The following is a 23,097-nucleotide window of genomic DNA, read 5'->3' on the forward strand; positions in this document are numbered from 1 at the left end:
GGTTTTAACTTCGCCATGAAGACGCCGCCAGGAAAAACGCGAAAAATAAAACTACCGCGAAAATTATACAGTATACAGTAATTTTTCCCTAACCGCCCATCACGCGTTCACCGCATCCAACCGACACAGACGGCTACGAATAAAAAAGTGATCAAAGTTCTTCACAATAAAACGGAAAATGTGTACCCACCACGAAGTTTTATTGTACGACAAAATTTTAAAAAGACTTGTTAATGGCATTTTGCGTGTGAATGCGGCGTCACAAGGCTAGGATACGGTTATTCCGTCGCGTGTGTGTGCGGTGGTGACCTTGGTAGCACGCAGAATGCTGAAGACAGGACGTCAGACAGGTAACATCATGTCAGGTGGGACTTAAGGGCAGCTCAAGGAACCACGCGACGTCTTCTTATCGTCTTCACCTCCCTAAAGAAGGTACGAACAAGTCTGAGAGTCGCCAAGGTCAAGTTTGTGTCTCCGTTATTGATCTAAGATTCTTAATGTTGTGGCCTGTATCCCGGAAACCGGATAGGGGTGTGGCCTGGCGGCCGGTATACTGATATACGTACACTGATACGGGACGGTATACATGTGCGGCCTTTAAATGTCAATGTCAATATCAGATACTGAGTCTGGCATGCCTGGTTAATTTTTCAATCGGGAAACCGGGCTCGGAATAATGTGGTGATTTGTTTTAACGTTAGAGAGAGAGAGAGAGGGAGGGCATGCAAGTCATGTTTCAGGCCGGTTGAAAAGTAAACGGTCCTCCTGCTAAACACACACGCCGAGCCGAACATGCGTGGAATGTCGATTCATGGAGAAAAAAAAAATGGTGTTCAAACCTCCTTCTCGTCAGGTTCTTTTGTGCGAGAATATAGAGACATAAACCTAATGTGTCTGAAAATGAATTGAGTTTGGAAGCATGTCAAAGGAAACGTGGGGGAAAGTCGCATGCCGACTTCACGCCCCCCTCCCCCATCATCAGATCTTGTACTAAACGATCGCCCATAATTTCCTGCAGTACTGATATTTAGACCTATCGTTATGTCTGGTAATTTATTCCTAGTTCCCGGTACCTGGCCGGGTTTTCTTGTATCGAAATAGGGAGCGGGAAAAGAAGAGAAGCTAAATAAACTTCCGTCTGCGTGATATGCAGACTAATATGAACTAGAACTAGACAACGTGCCTCCCCCCCCCCCTTTTTTAGTGGGTCATGTCAGTGTGAGGGATTGACAATAGCCAAGTGCAGACATGTTGGGCATAACGATTATTGTCGTGCCCAACATGTCGTGCAGTTGGCTACTATCAATCACGTTAACCTGAAATATTCAGGAAGGTGGATAAATTTGTGTCGTATTAGATCTTACAGCAAATGTATCATACATAATTGATGAGATACAATCATAATTTTCAGTGCCTTGAATCAGAGTCTGATTATGATAATAAGTTGGCTGGAACGCAGCCAGGTTTGGAACTGGTTTGGTGACTGTTACTAGTGTTAGATTTGACTCATGCCTGAGGCTACTGCAGGGCTCGAAATTCCTTTTTGGAAATGGGTATGCCTAAACACCTCACCAGACCTCACCCGACCTCACCCGACCTCACCCGACCTCATCCGAGTCTAAAATGCAGTGTATACGGGGCAGGGATATTATTTGACGTTCTGGATACGTTAAATATGCAATTATGAATGCAAAACAAGCAGCAAACTCTAAGTATTTACCAGTTTTTATAAGTAAAGGGAGGTCAAGATGGACTACATACTACGTGCGTGTATTCGAGGCAGAAAAACACTCGTCAAATAATGTCCCTGCGCCATATACACTGCATTGTAGACTCGGATGAGGTCGGGTGAGGTGTTTAGGCATACCGTTTGGAAATATGTGCACTGGTGCACCCAACCAAAAAAAAAATAGGTGCACAGAAAGAATTTTGGGTGCACCACATAGAATAAAGTTGAATGTCAGCGAAGCATATAATTACAAAGTTTAATGTTACTGCCTCTCTTAAGAAATTCATTTCTTGGATAGCAGATTTTTTTTTAATTCTAGCAAAAAACAATCATGAAAACAGAAGGCTGGGGTAAAAACTTGCACCTAACCCTGTTTATATTACTCCCTGAAATTGTGTACACCAGAGTACAAACTTTCCTCTGAGATTCTGTTTTCATGTTGATTTTCCAATCTAGCATTTTTCTAAAAATTCTGTTAACCAAGTAATTAGAATGGTGTGGCCTTAGTTGAGTATCGATTACTAGTATCTAAAGTAACTGTTAATCCCAGATTGGTAATCAAATAGATAGTAATTGATGTACCAACATTTGCACATTTGCCACCAAAAGACCAAATTTTTTTGTTCAAATTCTTTTTTTGTTAGACCACAGGAGCTGTACTGACATGTCTGACCAATGTTATATATTGTGTTGACACAATACTGTATTAATTTCCCACAATGTATTAATTTCCCACAATACTTACTTATTTTCCTTTTGTATCTGACCAATGTTGTAACTTGTCCAGTACAGAAACCTGCGCCATGTCGTCTATCGTGGACTTCTACCGCGGGAAGACGATCCTGGTGACCGGCGCGACCGGGTTCATGGGGAAGGTTCTGGTGGAGAAGCTGCTCCGAGCCTGCCCAGACGTGGAGAGGCTGTACCTGATGGTACGACACAAGGCTGGACAGACGCCCACACAGAGGATCAACAGCATCGTGGAGGGGAAGGTAGGGGAGATCAAATATAGATTGATTGATTGATTGATTGATTGATAGATAGTCTAGTGGAGAAGCTGCTCCGAGCGTGCCCAGACGTGGAGAGGCTGTACCTGATGTTACGACACAAGGCTGGACAGACGCCCACACAGAGGATCAACAGCATCGTGGAGGGGAAGGTACTAGTAGGGGAGATCTAATTATTTATGATTCCTTCACACATCAGTTCTGTAAATCACTTGGCGTCACCGTGAAGTTAAAGGTCAGTGAAAATGTCCATTTTCCTTACATCGTAAAATTTTGCAACCGTGAAGGTAAAGTGAATTAGGATTACAGTATAGTACATGTACATAATCCATCTGAGTAATGAGGCTGTTTTAATGTGCTTGAGCCACCTCCTTGATCACGGGACGCCCATTTTACATCCCCTCCAAAAGCTGAATGCAGCTCAAACTGGGATACCCATCCCCAAGTTCAAAAAGGGGCCTCCAAGTTACTAACTAGTTTGAACCAGGAGCTCAATTGTGAAGCTGCTACCAGCTGAGCTACAGGGTCCTGATTGATTGATTGATTGATAATCTGATTGATTGATTGATTGATTGTGTTATGGAGGATCAATGGCAATGTGGAAGGAAAGGTAGGAAAATTAGATATTGATTGAATAATTGATTTGTAATCTGATCGGGCTAGTACTACTACCAGCTTGGAGGGTGTCAGGGCGTCGTCAGGATAGTAAAAAGAAAGTAGACGCCGTCTTTTTTTCAGCTGGACACCCAGAGGACGCCTTGTTTGTTGTTGAATTGTTGAGTTATTTGTCAGCTCATTTGTTTAAAGTACTGTAAACAATTAGATTGGTACTGTTCTAGATTCAGGCTTTTAGCTGGGCATCCACAAATTAATCTAATTAAATGGGGGTGATCAGCATGCTGTTCATCTATTTATTTCCCTCTCTCTCTTGAATTGTACATATTTCCATCGCCATTTATCCTTCTTCCACCCCCCCCCCCCCTCGACACACACATACACACGCTCCACACCACCACAATTTGTGGATGCCCAGCTAAAAGCCTGAATCTAATTGGATGATGATGTTGGGATCCAAGGGATAGTGGAGGTCAAGGTAGGGAGAAATCCAATATAGATTGATTGATAATCTAATTGGTCGAGCGATCATTTGATTGATGATATTAGTATTGAAGGTTGGGAAAGATCCATGACATTGTGAGAAAGTTCAGAGTATGGACATTACAAACAAGAACATATGATTCGGTTGCAAAGAAATGCAAACGTTAGGATTTTTATGTCCCTCAAATTCATTAGAAATCCTTTTTTTAAGTAAGAAAAGAAGGAATACCTGACAACTATTAATTCATTCATACCAACCAGGGTTCCAATCACTTGATACTTTAACTTTAACTTTAACTTCTTTCTGTGCAGCTAGATTTGTCATGATAGGTGCACCAGTACTAGTGCACCTATCCCCTGTTTGAGCCCTGTTCAGAATTCAGATCAAAATGTTGGCTGTTGAGTGTATATAGATCCTGGTTGTGAATAAAGGATCTTGTCATCCAGTGATTTTCCAACCTGCTGAAATTATTCACAGATATCATCATCATCGTTACCCCCCAGATAACCCCGCGAGGAGCAAAGTGGGGGGGGGGGAGGAGGTCCCAGGCTAAGGCGGGCAGGCCTCCAGCCTGGAACGGTATGACTCAACGGTGGGAGCTGTAACAACCGCGCCAGGCAGGGCGTTCCATTGTGGGATGGTGCGGGGAAAGAACGAGTGTTTGCATGTGTCTGTCCGGGCGTTGACAGTTTGGAATTTAAGATGGTGACTACCCCGGATGCGCCCCTGACCTGGCTTAAGTAGACTGTCTGCATTTAAATTGATATGATTATAAACGAGTTTGTAGAAAAGGTGAGGCGGGCGTTCCTCCTCCTTTTGGAGAGAACGGCCACTTCAGGTCATTGAGCATTTCACGATAATTTTCCGCAGTTGTTCGACCAGCTGCGGCAGCTACAGCCGGACTTCCACGCCAAGCTGCGACCAATCACAAGTGACCTGCTGGAGCCCGACCTGGGGCTCAGCCAATCAGACGAGGAGCTGCTCGTGTCAAAGGTCAACATCGTGTTCCATTCCGCCGCCATGGTGAAGTTCCAGGAACACCTCAAGTAAGGGCAGCCGGGCTGTTTCATTTTAGATATTCAAAAGGGGGTGGTCAGCATGCTGTTATCGGACTGTTCCATGTCAGATATTTGAATGGGGGTGTGCTGTTCTAGTGTTCTATTTATTTCCCTCCCTGCCCTTCTCTTATCTTTTATGATTCATTCCTCTCTCTTGAATTGTGCACATTTTTATCGCCTTTTTATCCTTCTCCCGAGCCTCAGAGTTGTGTGTTCAAATCCTGCATTGTTGTGCCTGCTTGCAGACAGAGAAAGACTAGTATTGATCTAAGAGTAGTACAAGAAGTCCTGTAGAGCCAATACAATAGTGAAAGTCAATTTTCAAACCAGTTTAGCTTGCTTAAGTGCTACACTTCCACTGCTGTTGGTGACAGAGAATCAGACTCTTTGTACAGTATCTAAAGGTTCATTAAACCAGAGAAATTTTTTTGACAAGCACAATGAACAGTACCATGTCTGGTGGGCAGTATTGGCTGGGATTGGAACTCCCAACCACTTGGTCCAGAGACAGTGTCGCTAACCACTGGACTATACATGTTATAACATGTCATCATCAACATGTCTTTATTGCCCCCCTTTCCCAGATACTCGCTGCAGATGAACGTGCTGGCCACACAGAGACTACTGGGGCTGTGTCAGAAGATGACTTCACTCGAGGTGCGTGTGCACACATATTTTTTGTATTTTATTGACAATGAAAGACAAGTCATTACACTGGGTCAGCCTAGGCAGCTTTCGCTGGTAACGGCTGACCCACAAATACAGACGAACACACAGTAAGATCATTACACTGGTTGGAACAAACGTCTGTCTTCTTCGCTTCCCAACATGTTTTATAAGACAGTAAAACACCTCATAGAAGGGCTGTGTACAGGTACACTGTGCCTGCACGCGTAGAATTATCTAGGTACAGGTACGGACCTTGTCAAGTGTACCTGTGCCTAGCTAGTCTGAGTCTAGAGGATGCCAGATTTTATGTTAGCTGTATGGCCTTCTTCCGTCAATATTGACACTGGTATAATCCTAATTCAACCTACAGCTTCCGCTATGGTTAACAGACCTGTATGAGAATGACAGTCTCTGTTAGTTTTTATTAGCCTGAGTGTCATCCTTGTTAGTTCCAGTCTTTCCCCTCAGAAACCCTGGAACTAACTAGAATGACACTCAGGCTAGGTTTTTATACTAAAGACAAGTAAATCCTGTGGCAGAGATGATGATTTGGACTTTTAACTGCTTGAAAATTAGGAAAGATGGTAAGCACTGGTGACAAAGCATCACTACAAAAGACTTTTGGCCACACCAATTTGATTTCTTGGTTAACAGATTTTATTTTTCAATTTTAGCACGAGGACATCAATAAAACAGAAAGCTGGGGTGAATACTTGCCTGTTCACTCCCTGAAACTGTGCACCAAAGTACAAACTTTCCTCTGAGATTCTGTTTTCATGTTGATTTTCCAATCACATTAACCAAGAAATTGAATTGGTGTGGCCTAAGTTATAGATGATGTACAATGTCATGTATATGTAGCTGTACATGTACCTGTACCTGACAACTTCCAGGCTTAACATCCAACATGACAAACAATACTTACATCACAGTCACACGAGTGCCATAATGTAGTGTTTCAGATTCAGGACAGTGCGGCAAACATAGTTACTCAAGCAACTGGATAAGATTTTGAAACAGTCAGACATTTCAGACAGCATCCGCTGTCTTTCGTCAGTGATAGCAAATTTTATCCAGTTGCTTGAGTAACTATTTTTGGCGTATCTTACTACCTGGATGTCTAACCTTCATCATCGTATTCAGGACAGTGTTGTGTGCAGTCCTGCTACATGTATATAGCTAGTGGCTCATTTTCCCCGTGATGCTGTTGTCTGCTCCTCTCACTTTGCTGCTTCCTCTTTGCTGCCTCTGCTGCCTGACTTGTGAAGTGGGGACGCCTGGCATCATTGGGATGAACTGCAGCTGGATTCCCTCCACACAGTTTGACGCATGCTTGGCCTTATGTCTACCCCCGTTATCCCAGTGGTTTGGTCCGCTAGAGTGCACTATTGGGTTTCAAGGAAAGCGAGGGATTTTTTTCCCTTCGAATTTTAACACCACTAACAAACCTAAAGATTGCAAATATCATTTTTTTTACGTCCTATCCTTATATACAAGATTGAAGGTTGACTGTGTGGTATTGTCAGTTCAGAATCCTGGTCTGACCACTTCAAATATGTCACTATCAGATGCGATTCATGGAACCTTTGGTTTTTTCTTTTTTTTTGGTTGGAAATTGATAACTTTTTCCATGTTATTACATGTATATAGAATACAACATGGTGTATTCCGTATCACCTAAGGTACCGTGCTGTATTTCATGTATGTCACACCCATCCCGATAAAATTTCAATGCTCAATTCGACAGATGTTGAGAAAATTTGGTGTTTTCAAACCCAAAATTGTAACAACAGCAATTCCAACGCCCAAATCCAGTATTTGAACTTTCGACAGCGGCACATGCGTACAATGACACTCAAATTGTTCTGTTGAAGTCAATGTGATAACCCAAAATATTACCTGGTCTGGAACACCCATATCAAACATTATCGCGGCCCAAATATATATATATATATATATATATGATATACCAACACAGGTTATCTTTTCCGCTCATTGAGGTAGATTGCTCAGGATCCTGAGTGACTGAAAACTAACGCAGTCCACCTTTAACAGTCTTACGGTCAGGTTGTACACAAGTACAGACACTTTATCATCTGCTTGCATCACCTCACATGACGTCTTTCTCACCTTCATGCCCTTCTTTTCCCATTCTACTCATCCTTCCTTCCTTCCTTCCAGGAGCAGCATGTCTCAGACGACTGCCAAGAAACCCAGTCTTGTCTTAAGTTATTGGATTGCGTGTTTGGATAAGAAAGAGCATGCCGTGAATGAAGGGAGAAATGCTAACCGTGTTAAACACAGATGAAGCACACATCTAATGTCCTGTCTGAAAAAAGTTTTTTTTCTTAACATTGATATGATCTCAGTCTGAAACTAATATATATTGTTTTAGGGTTTTTTTGGGGGGGTTCACAAGCCGTAAATCTAATCCTGGTGAAGCTACAGGAAGGTGCGTACTAAGAAGTGTCGTTTTGAGCCTTGTTGTTGCTGTCATGTTTCCCAGGCGTTCATCCATGTTTCGACTGCCTATGCCTACTGCAACCGACAGTTTATAGAGGAGATCGTCTATCCGCCCCGCGTGCACCCACAGAAACTGCTGGACTGCATAGAGTGAGTTTTCAACTCTTTTATTTGGGTATCAATATTATTTTTTTGAGTTCGCGTTTGAAACAATAGTAGTGCTACAGTCACACAATGGAACAACTTTTCGCGGTGGTTTTAAGTTCGCGGTAAAGAGTTCAGTATTCAATTCTTTATTCAAATATCAACATAACAATGATGTGCAAAAATTGTAGTGTGATGGTGTTGATAATGATATTAATATCGACAGTTGAAACAAAAAGTAACACATTGTACATATTATATGTCAGGGTAGAGCCTACTGGTTGGAAACATTGGTTGATGATACAAAGTATTGATAGTTATTGATAGTTATTGATAATCAATATCCCCAGATGGATGAATGATGACATGGTATCCACGATCACCCCAGACCTGGTCCGAGACCACCCCAACACCTACACCTTCTCCGTTAACTTTACCGTATGATTGATGATTATTATTGATAGTTATTGATAGTTATTGATAATCAATATCCCCAGATGGATGGATGACGACATGGTGTCCACGATCACCCCAGACCTGGTCCGAGACCACCCCAACACCTACACCTTCTCCGTTAACTTTACCGTATGATTGATGATTATTATTGATAGTTATTGATAGTTATTGATAATCGTTATCCCCAGATGGATGGATGACGACATGGTGTCCACGATTACCCCAGACCTGGTGCGAGACCACCCCAACACCTACACCTTCTCCGTTAACTTTACCGTATGATTGATGATTATTATTGATAGTTATTGATAGTTATTGATAATCGTTATCCCCAGATGGATGGATGACGACATGGTGTCCACGATCACCCCAGACCTGGTCCGAGACCACCCCAACACCTACACCTTCTCCGTTAACTTTACCGTATGATTGATGATTATTATTGATAGTTATTGATAGTTATTGATAATCGTTATCCCCAGATGGATGGATGACGACATGGTGTCCACGATTACCCCAGACCTGGTCCGAGACCACCCCAACACCTACACCTTCTCCGTTAACTTTACCGTATGATTGATGATTATTATTGATAGTTATTGATAGTTGTTGATAATCAATATCCCCAGATGGATGGATGGCGACATGGTGTCCACGATCACCCTGGACCTGGTCCGAGACCACCCCAACACATACACCTTCTCCGTTAATTATGATTGATGACTATTATTGATAGTTATTGATAATCAATATCCCCAGATGGATGGATGATGACATGGTGTCCACGATCACCCCAGACCTGGTGCGAGACCACCCCAACACCTACACCTTCTCCGTTAACTTTACCGTATGATTGATGATTATTATTGATAGTTATTGATAGTTATTGATAATTGTTATCCCCAGATGGATGGATGATGACATGGTGTCCACGATCACCCCAGACCTGGTGCGAGACCACCCCAACACCTACACCTTCTCCGTTAACTTTACCGTATGATTGAAGATTATTATTGATAGTTATTGATAGTTATTGATAATCGATATCCCCAGATGGATGGATGATGACATGGTGTCCACGATCACCCCAGACCTGGTGCGAGACCACCCCAACACGTACACCTTCTCCGTTAACTTTACCGTATGATTGATGATTATTATTGATAGTTATTGATAGTTATTGATAATCGATATCCCCAGATGGATGGATGATGACATGGTGTCCACGATCACCCCAGACCTGGTGCGAGACCACCCCAACACGTACACCTTCTCCGTTAACTTTACCGTATGATTGAAGATCATTATTGATAGTTATTGATAGTTATTGATAATCGATATCCCCAGATGGATGGATGATGACATGGTGTCCACGATTACCCCAGACCTGGTGCGAGACCACCCCAACACCTACACCTTCTCCGTTAACTTTACCGTATGATTGATGATTATTATTGATAGTTATTGATAGTTATTGATAATCGTTATCCCCAGATGGATGGATGACGACATGGTGTCCACGATCACCCCAGACCTGGTGCGAGACCACCCCAACACCTACACCTTCTCCGTTAACTTTACCGTATGATTGATGATGATTATTGATAGTTATATATTGATAGTTATTGATAGTTATTGATAATCAATATCCCCAGATGGATGGATGATGACATGGTGTCCACGATCACCCCAGACCTGGTGCGAGACCACCCCAACACCTACACCTTCTCCAAAGGCATCGCGGAGAACCTGCTACTGGAGCAGAGGGGTCACGTTCCGCTCGCCATCATACGCCCTTCCATCGTCACGGCAACGTGGAGAGAACCTCTGCCGGTACATTTTATCGTTTTGATAATAAGCCTGTTCCAATAAATGATTATAACTGAATAAGAACTACTGTCAGGTTCATCTGGCTGTTGTATACCCTTCCATTGTCACCGCAAAAATTGGACCAAAATTTATCAAAATTTATTGGTGAAATACTAAGGCCACAGCAAGTAAATTTTATGGATGACATCCTCTACAGACTCCAAAATTAATGAGATAGGGCGAAAAAAAAACAAGGCAGGCCAAAAAAAACAAGATTCCTACATTTTCAAATTTTTAGATCATGAACCTTGTTAAACAAGACTTGAGGCAACAAAATATGATATCACGACCAACAGGTCTGTTGTTCCTGTATTCAACCAATGAGGTTTCATATATAATAAAAGACCTTCTTGATTCAACAGTAAACATGTCATACCATAATACAATGCTAAACTTTCTTCCAACACTAAGGTATTCACAGATCGAATTTTCGACGACCACTGTCGCCTTCTTCAGGATCAATATTGACCAATCACTGCCGAACTTAAACTCGCGAGAGTTACGGACACGTGACTTAATTGACACGTGTCATTGCGGATACGTGACGTCAGCAATTGGTCAAACGTGCCAGGAAGTCATGGGCATTCATACGCAATGAAACACCTTGGCAGCAACTATATTCAACTGGGTATTCATATGGAACACTCACTGACTGTGTCAACAAATGCCATCAAATGCGAGCAATTGAGCCTCACGTTTGCTGGATCATATCAAACAATTGCACAACACAGAGCTTTTGTCGGACGGACATATCACCAGAGGGCAATGAAATTTTAAATTTGTTAGAAGTTCACTTCATTCAAGAACAGCACATCGAATAACACGTTGTTGATGATATTGGCACAGAAATTACAGACTATATTACAAGTTTGGCATGAGGGCTGCACTGTGTCTCCCTGTAAGTTCGTGACGACGAGCAATCTTGTTACAGCTTGCATACACAATAATTGTACAACGCATTTGTACAAAGTTTTCACAATTTCACATTTGCAAATGCCTTTTTATGGCATCTAGAACGTTTTTGCGATAGAACTGACTGTAGTTTGCGACATATTGTATTATTTTCGGTATGTTGACCATTGCCGAAGGGTAAAAAAAAATCTTGTTTTTTTTTTCGAAATCAGGCGAAAATTAATGAGCGCGCTGATGTCATCCATAAAATTTACTTGCTGTGGCCTAAGCTTTGTTTTTCTACAATCTTGTACAAGTTGTATCATAAATGTGTTTTATCATATCATAAGGATTGTGAAAATTCAGTTTTGTTCCCTTTTCTTATCAGGGCTGGGTGGACAACTTCAACGGACCAACCGGAATCTTCATCGCTGTAAGTACTTTAACATTTGTAAAGAAGTTAGTCAAACTTAAGTAATCTATGGATAACAAAGTACACATTTAAGCTCACCAAAAAGTTACCTCCTATATAGCTTCTTAGGGGCACTGGTTGTCCCAAACGTGACTGAGTTTGTATCCCCCCCTCATCACAGTTCATGACTGGAGTAAATCTTCTGATCCACATAGGCACATAAATCCGAGCGAGTGTATCTGTTGTCCTTTTGGTCTATCACCTTGGCCCTGTCCTAGTCTATTACACAGTTGTTTCTTGATGTGTTGGTCTGTCACTGCTGATTTGTATGCAACCTATGCTACCTGTACTGTGTTGTTTCAGATTGGGAAGGGGATTCTGCGTACCATGTCCGGGGATCCCGCGGCCAAGGCCGACATAGTGCCCGTAGATGTTCCCATCAACTTAATGATCGCTGCGGCTTGGAACATCGCTGTCAAAGGGTCAGTCTTTATGACTTTGTTTATACATGCGTCGATGAAGATTAGACATCCAGGTAATAAGATACGCCAAAAAAGCAGTTACTCAAACAACTGGATATGATTTTGGAAACAGTCAGACGTTTCAAGTAGCATCCACTACTTTTCGTCAGTGACTGTGAGCAAGATCAGTCGAACAGCAGGTTTATAACCACGAACTATGAATTGATATGCAAATAAAGAGAAGACAAATTTTTAGATAGTCCAATAGAAAGCAAATTAGACAACTCAAGACAAGGTTGAAGTAAAGGGGACAATAGCTCCTATTGTTTTAATATAGGAGCTAAAGCTGGTTTGCCCCCAAGGCTATATCCCAAGTGGCAGACAGTTCCACCCTTAGCCCTCCTTTCCTATTGAGGGTTGGATTGTATATCCTCTCATATATTGCCTCCCTTACTCCACGTTCGAACCAGCGGGGTTCGCGGTCAAGGATATCAGTGGATTCGAGATTGAACGAGTGCCCCTGGTTGTGTTTTAGGTGGTGGAAAATGGCCGAAGAGTAGCAGTTAGCTTGGGAAGAAACAACCAAGTTGTTTATACATGTTTGAAGAAAAGAGAAGAGGCATGTAAACTGTAGATTCAGGTGTAGTACACTGCATGTGTTTCATGTGCATGATCGGGTATTTTGTGACTGAGCTCTTCAACAGACAGACTGAGTAGCTAACCAAGTTATGTCCAGTCTTTGTCCAAAGCTGACATGGATGTACTGTACTTCTTCCCCTCCAGATCAGGAGAAACTCAGATCTATAACTGCACCACAGGGACCACCAACCCCTATACCTGGGGACAGATAGGTGGGTATACACATGTACATACTAGTTACCGACATTATAATGGAGGCATAGTTTTTGGCATGTCTGTGTGTCTGTAGGTGTGTGTTTGTGCGTGTGTGTGTCTGTCTGTGTTTCCAGATTTCGTAGCCAGTATAACTCAAGAACCTCTGGATGGATTACGATTAGGGGTGGATACCGGTTTGGCTTAATAAGGTCCAAGTCCAAGTTTAGCGAACCGGTATCCACCCCTAATTACAATGATGTTTGGTATGTGAGTAGGTCTTGTTTGGGAAGGAATATGGTACCCAAACTTTATTTCCTTCCATGCATAGTTCACAGTTGCATTCTACAAATGTAAATCCTGAGGTACAACTGACTTTTAAAAGGTTTAAAATCATGCCAGAAACACCTGGAAAACACTTCCTGACATGATTACGTATAATCATTATCTTTTCATATATTAGCCATTGGTCAAGATGACAGAATGGCCATCATTTTTGTGCGTCATTGGTGACAAGATTGCATCGAACGATGAAGCGATGTTCAGCGAGCCGTCAATGATTTTCTGTTTTGCTCCTGCAGCCACCAAGACTATTGACTTCTACCTGGAGACGCCCCTGGAGCAGCCCTTCAGAATCCCCCCTAAAGGAGCCCAGTTCACCCTACACAGGTTCGTTTGTTTGTTTCTCTCTCTGGCTCATTCCCCGTCTTGGAGGATAAGTGGGAAGGGGTTGAGCAGGCCCTCTGGTGGCTGAACAGTCCTATCCTGGAGTGGCATGCTCGCCCGCATCGCTCGCAGATGAACTGGGCCTGGGCTGGTAGATTCTGGGCAGCCGCCTTTCTCCTCCTTCGGCTCTCCTCTGCATGCTCCCTTCTGGCTAGTTCTAGTTTGTTTTAACCTTTGTTTATTCATGATAAGCTCAAATCAGCAAGCAGGCCGCTTTTCATTGAGGTCACGAGGGAAGAGGAAAGGGTCCGATATAGCAAAGATACACAGTCATTTGAGTCCCAATAACTCTAACAACGTATATCATTACATATTTAGGTAGGCTGCTTCTTCTTGGGTATATAACCTCCATTAACATTAATCCGCTGGGTTACATAAATCCGCCACATTGAGAAACAGTGGATTTGAGAGATCTCTAGTGCAGCACCCCCCAGGTATGCACAGTTTAGATATACAGGAGTGCATTATACTGGAAGACGTTGGGTTGGAGATCTGTTTGGACATATCTTTTCAGGGTGGCGGGATTATGTACCCTGGTGGAATTATACTTAGTAGATGTCAATTTTATATTTTCAAATGCAGAAAATGCTAAACTTGGAAGAGCCACATGAGAACAGAGTCTGCACCCTGGCTCACAGTTTCAGGGAATAGATGATGACAAAAGTTGGAGACTAAGATTCAAGCTTACCTGCCAGCTCTGAGTTTTTGATGATTGTTTTCATGCTAAAATTTTAGAACTGTCAGAGAACATATTTGACCTCACAATGGAAATAAACAACTTCTCATGAGTTTGCTCCAAATTGTATGACTATTGGTTGGTTTATTGGTTTATTGCGATACCCTTTAGTCGAATGACTTTAACTATGTCATTATGTTTGTTACGATTGACACAACCTTTGACTTTTGACCCTAGATGGTGGCATGAGTTCTGGGTCCCGATTACCCACCTCCTCCCAGCGTATATCAGCGACGTCCTGTTCAGGGCAATGGGCAAGAAACCCAGGTAAGGGACGGCTTCACTATAGAAACGGTAGGGAGTAGAAGTTTGGACAAATTCTGAGAATCAAAAATGAATAAATAGAAAGGACCATACCTTACACGTGAACATTTTCAAAGAGTGCATGTTGAAAGAATTCAGTGCAAGGCTTAAAAGACATGACTGTACACTACAGAAACCAGTCAACTCTATAATATATATTATGCAGCTTCTTTTGAGTAGATATACAAATGTACCAACTACATACAAGAATAAAATCATTGTGTTGTATCAAATGAAGTTAACTAGTTTTAAAATCATTTAGCAGATTGCTACTGTACAACTACAAGTGTTATATTCTAAATCTTGTCATGATCACATATTATTCTGTTTGGTGCAAAGCATCACCTAACAGCACAAGTACATGTTGTTGACCCCCGTTTTTGTTGCCAATAGAATGGTCCGGCTGTACGACAAGCTGCACAAGTCCCTGGAGAGTCTGGACTGGTTCACCTGCAGGGGGTGGGACTGGTCCAACACCAACGTCATGAAGCTGCAGCGCCAGCTCAGCGAGGAGGACAGGAAGGTGAGAATGAACGAGTGAATGAATGAATTAGTGAATGATTGAATGAGTGAATAATGAATGCCTCCTTGTAGTTAAGCATGATCAACAGAAAAATATATTGATAGAATATTATATGTTACTGCGAAAACACAAACAGACAAGCATATAGTATTACGTTTTTTGTACAGACCAAAAACAGTACCTCATGCACTGGTAATGGCTCTTTCATTGACCCCATGACCTGTAATGTCTGTCAGTTGCCACTCTGACCTTTACTTGCTGGCACTCTGCAGTGGTTGAGATACATGATGCAGAAACTTAGACAAACAGACACACCAAAAAGACCAATTTGTTCCTAAAAAATTGTTTTAAGTACATGTAGCGCAAAGTGTCCAAAGTGTTACACCAGTGTCATGGTTTACTAGTGATGGGATTTGAATGAGACCATTTTTCCCTCCATGTTTCTCCAGTTGTTTTACTTCGATGTCTCCGCGATCGACTGGGACCAGTACATGGAGAACTACCTGATCGGGGCGAAGCGCTACGTCCTGAAGGAAGATGTCAGCAAGATCCCCGAATGTCGGAGATACATACAGAGGTCAGTGTCTCATATTCAATTTCAAGAACAGACTATCAAGACCTAAGCCTAATATCAACATGGAGGCAGATGCTCTATAAGGACCTACATGTGTGTGTGTGTAGACTGTTTAATTTGAAGTATCCATACATTTTCAAAGGAATTAGTTTTTGGTAATACCCCTTTCAGTATTATGTTTACATGAAAGGTACATAGATATGTAGTACCATACTTATGTTTGGCAAAGCATGTTTCTTGCTGTCAGGTATGTATTGGAATGTAAATTTTCTGCTGAGTCTTAAAGATGTCTAAAATGATTGATAATTCAGTTGTTTTTACACAGTCTCTGTGCCAGTGGTTGGTCAGTATTATAAGCACTTTGTGTTTCAAGCAGCTTTTTAAAGATTATTTTTTAGTAAACTTTTCTTTTGAATCTTAAAAACGTCTGAGTGTTCTGAAATGATTCATGATTCATTGAGTTGTTTTTAGAGTCACAATGCCAGCTGTTCATCAGTACTGTATAATGTATATTTAATGTCTAAAACAGATAATTATTGTGTCCCCACAGAGTCCTTCGTATCCAGTATGTCCTGAAATTCGTCGCGGTCGTCATCGCCTGGCGTGTCCTGATCGCGAGATCGCGCCGCGTGCGTAACCTGTGGTTCATCATGATTGGCCAGCTCCTCCGGTTACTGAACGCCCTCAGGCTGGGGAAACACTGACGCCGGCTTGCGACAGTTAGTCCGTCGCACGTCGCACGCAGGCCCCTGTCACACATACGCGATAACCATGGCCTCCCGACCTTCTCCTGACCATACATAAACGTGTATGTCGATGAAGGTTAGACATCGCAGATGATAAGATACCCATTAGGTAACAGTTAACAGTTACTCAAGCAACTGGATACAATTTGGAAGAGACATGTCAGACAGCATCCACTGCCTGCTGTCAAGATGAGGAAATTGTTTAAATACTTGTTTGGTCAGTGATTAAGGGCAGTAGATACTGTCTAAAAACGTCTGACAGTTTCCAAATTTCATCCAATTGCTTCAGGACCAGTTACCTTGCGTATTCTCCAGACCGTGGTTGGGAGTTAGACATGAAAGAGGTAATCTATGGTTGGGAGGTTTCCTATTTGTCTCTGCCAACCGACCATACTTTTTGAAAAATGAAAGTCAGGAAAGTTATATTCTTCTTTGATACGATCAAATGAGGGTACTGGAGCTAGAATAGGAGCTAGCCAGACTACTCCCAACCCAGCACCGAACATGGTCAGGGAGGGGTCAGGGGTTAAAGTCATGGGAAGGTCCTGAATGTGTGACAGGGGCTTCAGGGGGAGCTCTGTGTAAGATTTTGGTCGCGGCAAAACTAAAAACAACAAAATCTCCATCTGCCTGATATTTCTGTCCACTTTTGGGCATATTTACAGCATTGTTACATATTTCTGGTGTCTATGGACAAAGCAATTTAAAATGATCTGCACTAGGTCCAAATTTTGTGGCGCCAAAATAGTAAACTTGGGTGTAAACAACATGATTTCTGACTTTTGTGCCCCAAGATTGCCGCTCTTTATCTAGTTTGTATTGTGCAATGACATTGCAGGTTCAGTCCCTGAATATTGTAAATTCTAGTGCAATGATGTAGGTGGCTAGGGGGCTAATCTTGTGGACACGAGATCGGGAGGTCAGGGGTCCATTCCTGGCCTTGGGAAAGGCACTTAATTTACATGACTTTCCTCACTCCACCCACAGGTGTGAAAGTAAGTACCTGTACCTGAATTCATTTAGGGGTAAAAAGTATAGTGGAAGGGTAGGCTAGGGTTGGGCTCCGCCTTCCGATACCAATTCCCGGACACAGTGATTTAACAACCCACAGCCTCACAGCCTGAAAGGCTATTGAACCATTACCTTTCACCTTAGTTGATTGAAATTGCACAGCGTCCAAATCCTACATAGAGCCCCTTATAGTATCGCTAAAACACTACTACAGTAAAACTGTGAATGTTCGTTGTTTAGTAGAACTGATCGGCCTAAGGCTTCCAAAATTCTCTATAAGTGTGGCCGAGCTTGAAGCGTTTAGGGTAGATACACAGAATTTGTGAGACTCTGATTTGAATGCCTGAACTGCTGAATATTTTTTAGACAAATCGCTTTCGAGTTAGAGGCGTTAAGCCAGTCGTGTACATGTAGGGCCACATGCCAACTTTTTTCCGTGGATCTCTGACTTATTTCCCTAAAATAAAATAAAAATTAGGCAAGATGATAAGATGAAAACAGAGTTCTGAGAGGATAACTTGAGTCTGGCTAAATTCATTCCCTAAAATTGTGTGTACCAAGACATGCACCTTCCCTGCAGACTGTTCACATTTCAGCATTTCTTTTTCAAGATGTAAGAACCCAGCTAACAAATTGAATTGGCTTGGCCTATTAAAGGTAGAAAATAAGGGAAAGAAGAGTAAATGATTTGATTTTGGTCTGATTTTGAATTACTCATTTTTCACATATTAAGATCATACACGTGTCAACATACAAGAACAGTAAAAGGAACCGTACATGGGGGAAAAGGAAAGCCACGGTCTTTTCTGTTGTTCCCCGTGTGTGAGATACAGTACAGTACTACGCGGTCGCTGATTGTTCCAAATACTGACGCCACCTGAGATTATTCTGTGTTCGGTGCATTATCTTGTTAATTACTGTATGAACAGTCCTGTTGGCCACTTCCCAAACGTATACAAAGAAGGGAAAAAGGCTTAAAAGCTGGTAGAACGTGTCCGTGCTAGGCTGAGTGTCTGAGTAACTGCCAACTGTGCTTTTCTTGTCTTGAAGTTCCCTGCAATATTTTAGATCAAGTACCCACCAGCAATTTGCAAACAAAAGTATTGAGAGTGAAAAAAAATTGAGATTGAAAACAAAAATAATGTTAAGAAAATCTGTCCTTTTCAATATGTAATATGTACCGGCTGTATATGATACAGAACAATAAAAGTTTGGAGCAGTAGCGTTGACTTTTCTGACCACACTTGCAATGGCAAAATCAGCAGGGTGGATCTTACTTCAGGCTATACACCTGCAGTACTGCAACATGTCACAAGGGGTCTCTGATATTGTGTGTGTGAAGCTCCAGCATTCTTCTGTTCTTTGTAGTCAAGATGAGGATAAGGCATTCTTTGTGCCAATCTGAAGGTTCGGTTTTGGCCCCCAAATTCACGGTGTAACAAAGCACCAGTAGATGAGATTATAGTCTTGCAGCAGTTGTAACAAAAGTGCTGGTATAAAGCCTTCGAAAATGCAGTAGATTTGATGCGAGAAGTTATATATAAAGGCATAAGAGATATTGGGAAGGGAACTATCGGCAAATTTTGCAATATATTATTATGAAATTCTTGTGTCGTTGCTACCAACATCTGCAAGAAAATTGTTAATACTTGAAAGGGAACTTACATTGTATTTTTTTTGTCTGCATATCTATGAAATCAAACTAATGTGGTCTAAAACAGTAAGGAACTGAATTTTGGAAAGAACTCTCAATATGTATTTACATTTTAAGTCGTACTTGTTCTTTTACCAAAATGTACATTGTGTATTGTGTTGTATTCAAGACAAATGTACCATGTATGTCTTATTTAAGAGCAACCTATGTCTTATATCTAATAATAATAATAATAATAATATCAGGTGTATTTGCAGCCAGTGCCACAGGCAGGTACCCAATGTGTAGGGTAATGAGGCTGTTTAACGTGTTCGAGGCACCTCCTCGAGCACGGGACCCCCGTTTTACGTCCCTCCCGGAAGACGATTTTAAGAAAAACTGTAGTTTTGTTAAAAAAAAACCTTAAGCTGCCAGGTTTTTTAGCCAAGTAAAAATCAAAAATGTTTGACCCCTGACCTCCCTCATGAAACCCGCGAAACACCCGGCGTCCCTAACTCCCCTAACTTCCGGTCTTCACGCGCTACACGCACGCAAAGCTGTTTTCTTCTGGGGAATACCCTATCCCGGTTATAACCGGGTGCAGCACATAAGGCATATTTCTGTATCCCTGTTAAAACCGGGACTGGCAGCTTAAGGGTTATCCCTTAATTTCGTTGGAGAAAAACTGAATTCAATGTTTAGATGTAATGCATGAGATTAACACGATATATGTGATATATCTTAAAGGCACTTACAGGGTAAAATTTGCAGCTAAATTTTGACATGTTGTCCTGTACCCGCCAGTTTGTTTGTTTGTTTAATGTGAGATTGTTTCAGTAGCATGAAGGAATGGAAAAACTGACTGCACGCACAAACTGTTCACCGTTTGTAAAGAGGAATATGCGATGTAACAATGTGTTGTCACACCAAATTATTTTCTTAGTTCTCGGTTTGAGTGAAATGACAGCAAAATGGAATATTGTAAATGCATTTAAGTTCGCGACGGTTTAATGTCTGTGGTTTTGGGCGGTACCCTCTTCACCGCAAACTTAAAAACCGCCACGATAATGCTTCTTCTGCATTCTGCCCGCCCACCAACTTGTTTCAACCGTAAACACCGGGAACACTCAATATTCCCACTGTGCAATTAAATCTCCGCACACTTATATGCATTTACAGTACTTGGAGTCCCCTGTTTTTCACTGTGTAATAATGTCTTGGAGGAAGATTTGACTCTGGTTACGGTATATAAATTCTGTAAAATTGTGTGTATTAAGGTACAGACTTTCCCCTCTCCAGAGAAGTATGATTTTATAAGATAATTCGAGAACATACATATTGAATTCGTGTGGTGCAATTTAAGATATTGTTGCACAAATTTAAAGTGTTTACTTCATGATGATATTCTGATGATTATGAATGAATGAAAAACCTTTATTGTACGTAAACTTTATGCTCTTGCAAGCTAAGTACAGGTCATGGTGATAAGGCAGAACTATAATTACAGACTGAGTGATATTAGAATGTGATATCTTACTACATCTAGAGACTAATTAATACTGCTATGTACAGGTTCGATTTCTTCTCAATTCTTTAGACAGTCGTAGATGTATGAACATATGGAGCTTATGACATGGGTTTGTCTAGTTTCAGAAGATATGAGTGGTGTAATTTAATGTAACAAAACTGAAGAGCAAAACTATAATAACTCTATTTATCTTAAGGAGAATAATAAGTATTTTGTGTGACATAATTTTGCAAGTTCGTTCGATGATTTTAGGTACACTAGGTTGGAGCTGAATATATTTGATACGCTATTTTCATGTACAAGAGACTATTTAAGGACAAATGGAGTTGTGGCGAAGTCGAGGCACATACGCTATGAATTCTTTTCTGTTGTCAAGTTTATGGCCAATGTTTCAGAACAACATGATGAAGGTTAGACATCCACGTAATAAAATACACCAAAAATAGTTACTCAAGCAACTGGATAAAATTTTGTAAGTCTTGACCTACTATACTGAACCATCTGAAATTGTATTCACTTCATTAACATATCTATTCAGAGTCTTGGTATAAAACCTGGTTCTGCCAGATCACAGCGGATGCTATCTGAAACGTCTGACTGTTTCAAAATGTTATCCAGTTGCTTGAGTAACTATTTTGGGCGCAACATGGAATTCATTTCTAGGTAGTTGCTTTTCTCACTCAATGTTGTTTCATCTATAAATTGTGTTTTTTTTGTGTTCATTTTTCATATATGAAAGGGAAAATTTAGTTTCTATGATTCAGAGTGATATGAAAACCAGAGCTGTCCCTGCATGTTGTTGATCATAATTTAGAGAGTGTCGACCATGTCGATGTCCATATTTGCATTTCAGTGTATGATACATATAGCTCGAGCGTTTTTGGACATAGAAAATATGTTCGGTGTCATCAAAGCTCGAGCGTGTTTGGACGTAGAAAGATCTTCGGTCTTCTGACCCTCTCAAGTAACCACTTTCGAATGTCTGTGCAGCTCAAAGAGGAGAGAACCAGAAAACATGTTTAGAAACCGATAAAATAAAAAAAATGCTCTGTATATGCAAATAGAGACACCTACATAGCAGTCAACAGTTGCCTGCTGCATTGATACAGATTCTTTCTACATGTTTATGTATAGCTACATGTACATGTTTGTGACTGTATTTACAGATTCTATATTTTGTTCAGGCAAAAATTGATAACCAGCAAAGCTAAAATGCCAGTGTTAGCGTGGTGCTATGCAAATGTGCTCGAATACCCCCATGTGAACTGTATGGTCTTTTGTCTATGCAAGTTTACAGTGTTCTGTGGTGTCTTGTCCTAATGAAATACATGCTTTGCTATGGCAGAAAGAATGTGTGTGAACGTACGTGGCCTTTGTGTGTTTTCTTAAGTATAAGAGGCCTTTATTTCAGTGAAAAATAGTAGTGCAATCTTCAACCATAGTCTTAAGGTAGCTGAACCTGATTGGGGGATGACAGAATAGCCTGTGTTTCATGTTGATTTTGTAACAGGTAGATATTGTTACATTTTAAACTTATAGTGCGGCAGGTAGTCATGATTTAGAACTGCCTGTGGCTTCAACTAGTGCCCGAGGAGCTAAGTCTATAGAGGTTCATTGACGAAATAAAATGCATCACTGCCTTTAAATGAGATATGCTTGGTTACTGGAACACTCTGTGCAGGTATTTACCTCAATGGTCCAGAATAGCAAAGTTTTCTTCATAAGACTCTGAGATACGTACCACAAAACATGTACTACCTTTTTTGGCTTTCTTATAATAGTTTGTACTGTTAAATTTAATACAGTCAACAGGCTATAGTGACCACTTGATACAGGTGCTCACAGTATACAGGCGATTGCTATAGACAGGAATCTTAACCCTTGGGTCTAATCTAGCCTGTGTTTACACAAGCTCTCAGCCGGAGGTTACTGACCATGGCGGTTACAGGACCGGCTGGCCACTAGGACTAGGAGTGCGATTCGTCAGGCTAGGTGTAGTCCAAGGGACCAACAAAAGGTGACCACAATGGTGTAGTGGTCTTTGTGCAGAGGTGATCACTACTAGTACAGGTTTGACTGCTTCCATTTGCTCCTACAAGTGTGTGACGTCTCTGTCTTAGTTATATGTATTCAGGCTGTCCAAGGGGTAGAGGGCAAATCTGGAAGTGGTCGTGCAATGCAGCTTGTTGTCTACATCTTGCACAGAAAAAGAATAAACATGGCCAGAA

At 41.4% G+C, this 23,097-nt stretch overlaps 1 protein-coding gene across 1 annotated transcript; it reads left to right on the forward strand.

Annotated features, from left to right (window-relative positions):
* The first annotated feature begins 277 nt into the window (after positions 1–277).
* Positions 278–17,221, forward strand: LOC136429649 (fatty acyl-CoA reductase 1-like). The gene is made up of 14 exons (XM_066419571.1): positions 278–432; positions 2,522–2,721; positions 4,706–4,881; positions 5,478–5,550; positions 8,069–8,175; positions 10,281–10,458; positions 11,774–11,818; positions 12,161–12,279; positions 13,042–13,109; positions 13,671–13,758; positions 14,729–14,818; positions 15,248–15,377; positions 15,827–15,954; positions 16,502–17,221. Exons 2-14 carry the CDS (start codon positions 2,533–2,535, stop codon positions 16,653–16,655), a joined length of 1,545 nt encoding a protein of 514 aa, XP_066275668.1. The 5' UTR covers positions 278–432; positions 2,522–2,532; the 3' UTR covers positions 16,656–17,221.
* The last annotated feature ends 5,876 nt before the right edge of the window (positions 17,222–23,097 follow it).

This window comes from Branchiostoma lanceolatum, chromosome 3 (genome assembly GCF_035083965.1).
Source record: "Branchiostoma lanceolatum isolate klBraLanc5 chromosome 3, klBraLanc5.hap2, whole genome shotgun sequence".
NCBI classification, from domain to species: domain Eukaryota; kingdom Metazoa; phylum Chordata; class Leptocardii; order Amphioxiformes; family Branchiostomatidae; genus Branchiostoma; species Branchiostoma lanceolatum.

Bases quoted from the DNA above. Each gene is read 5' to 3' on its own strand.
- LOC136429649 (XM_066419571.1), top strand. From the start codon at position 2,533: ATGTCGTCTATCGTGGACTTCTACCGCGGGAAGACGATCCTGGTGACC. The intron at 5,551-8,068 runs GTGCGTGTGCAC...CATGTTTCCCAG, and splicing joins AGAAGATGACTTCACTCGAG to GCGTTCATCCATGTTTCGAC. The intron at 15,955-16,501 runs GTCAGTGTCTCA...GTGTCCCCACAG, and splicing joins TGTCGGAGATACATACAGAG to AGTCCTTCGTATCCAGTATG.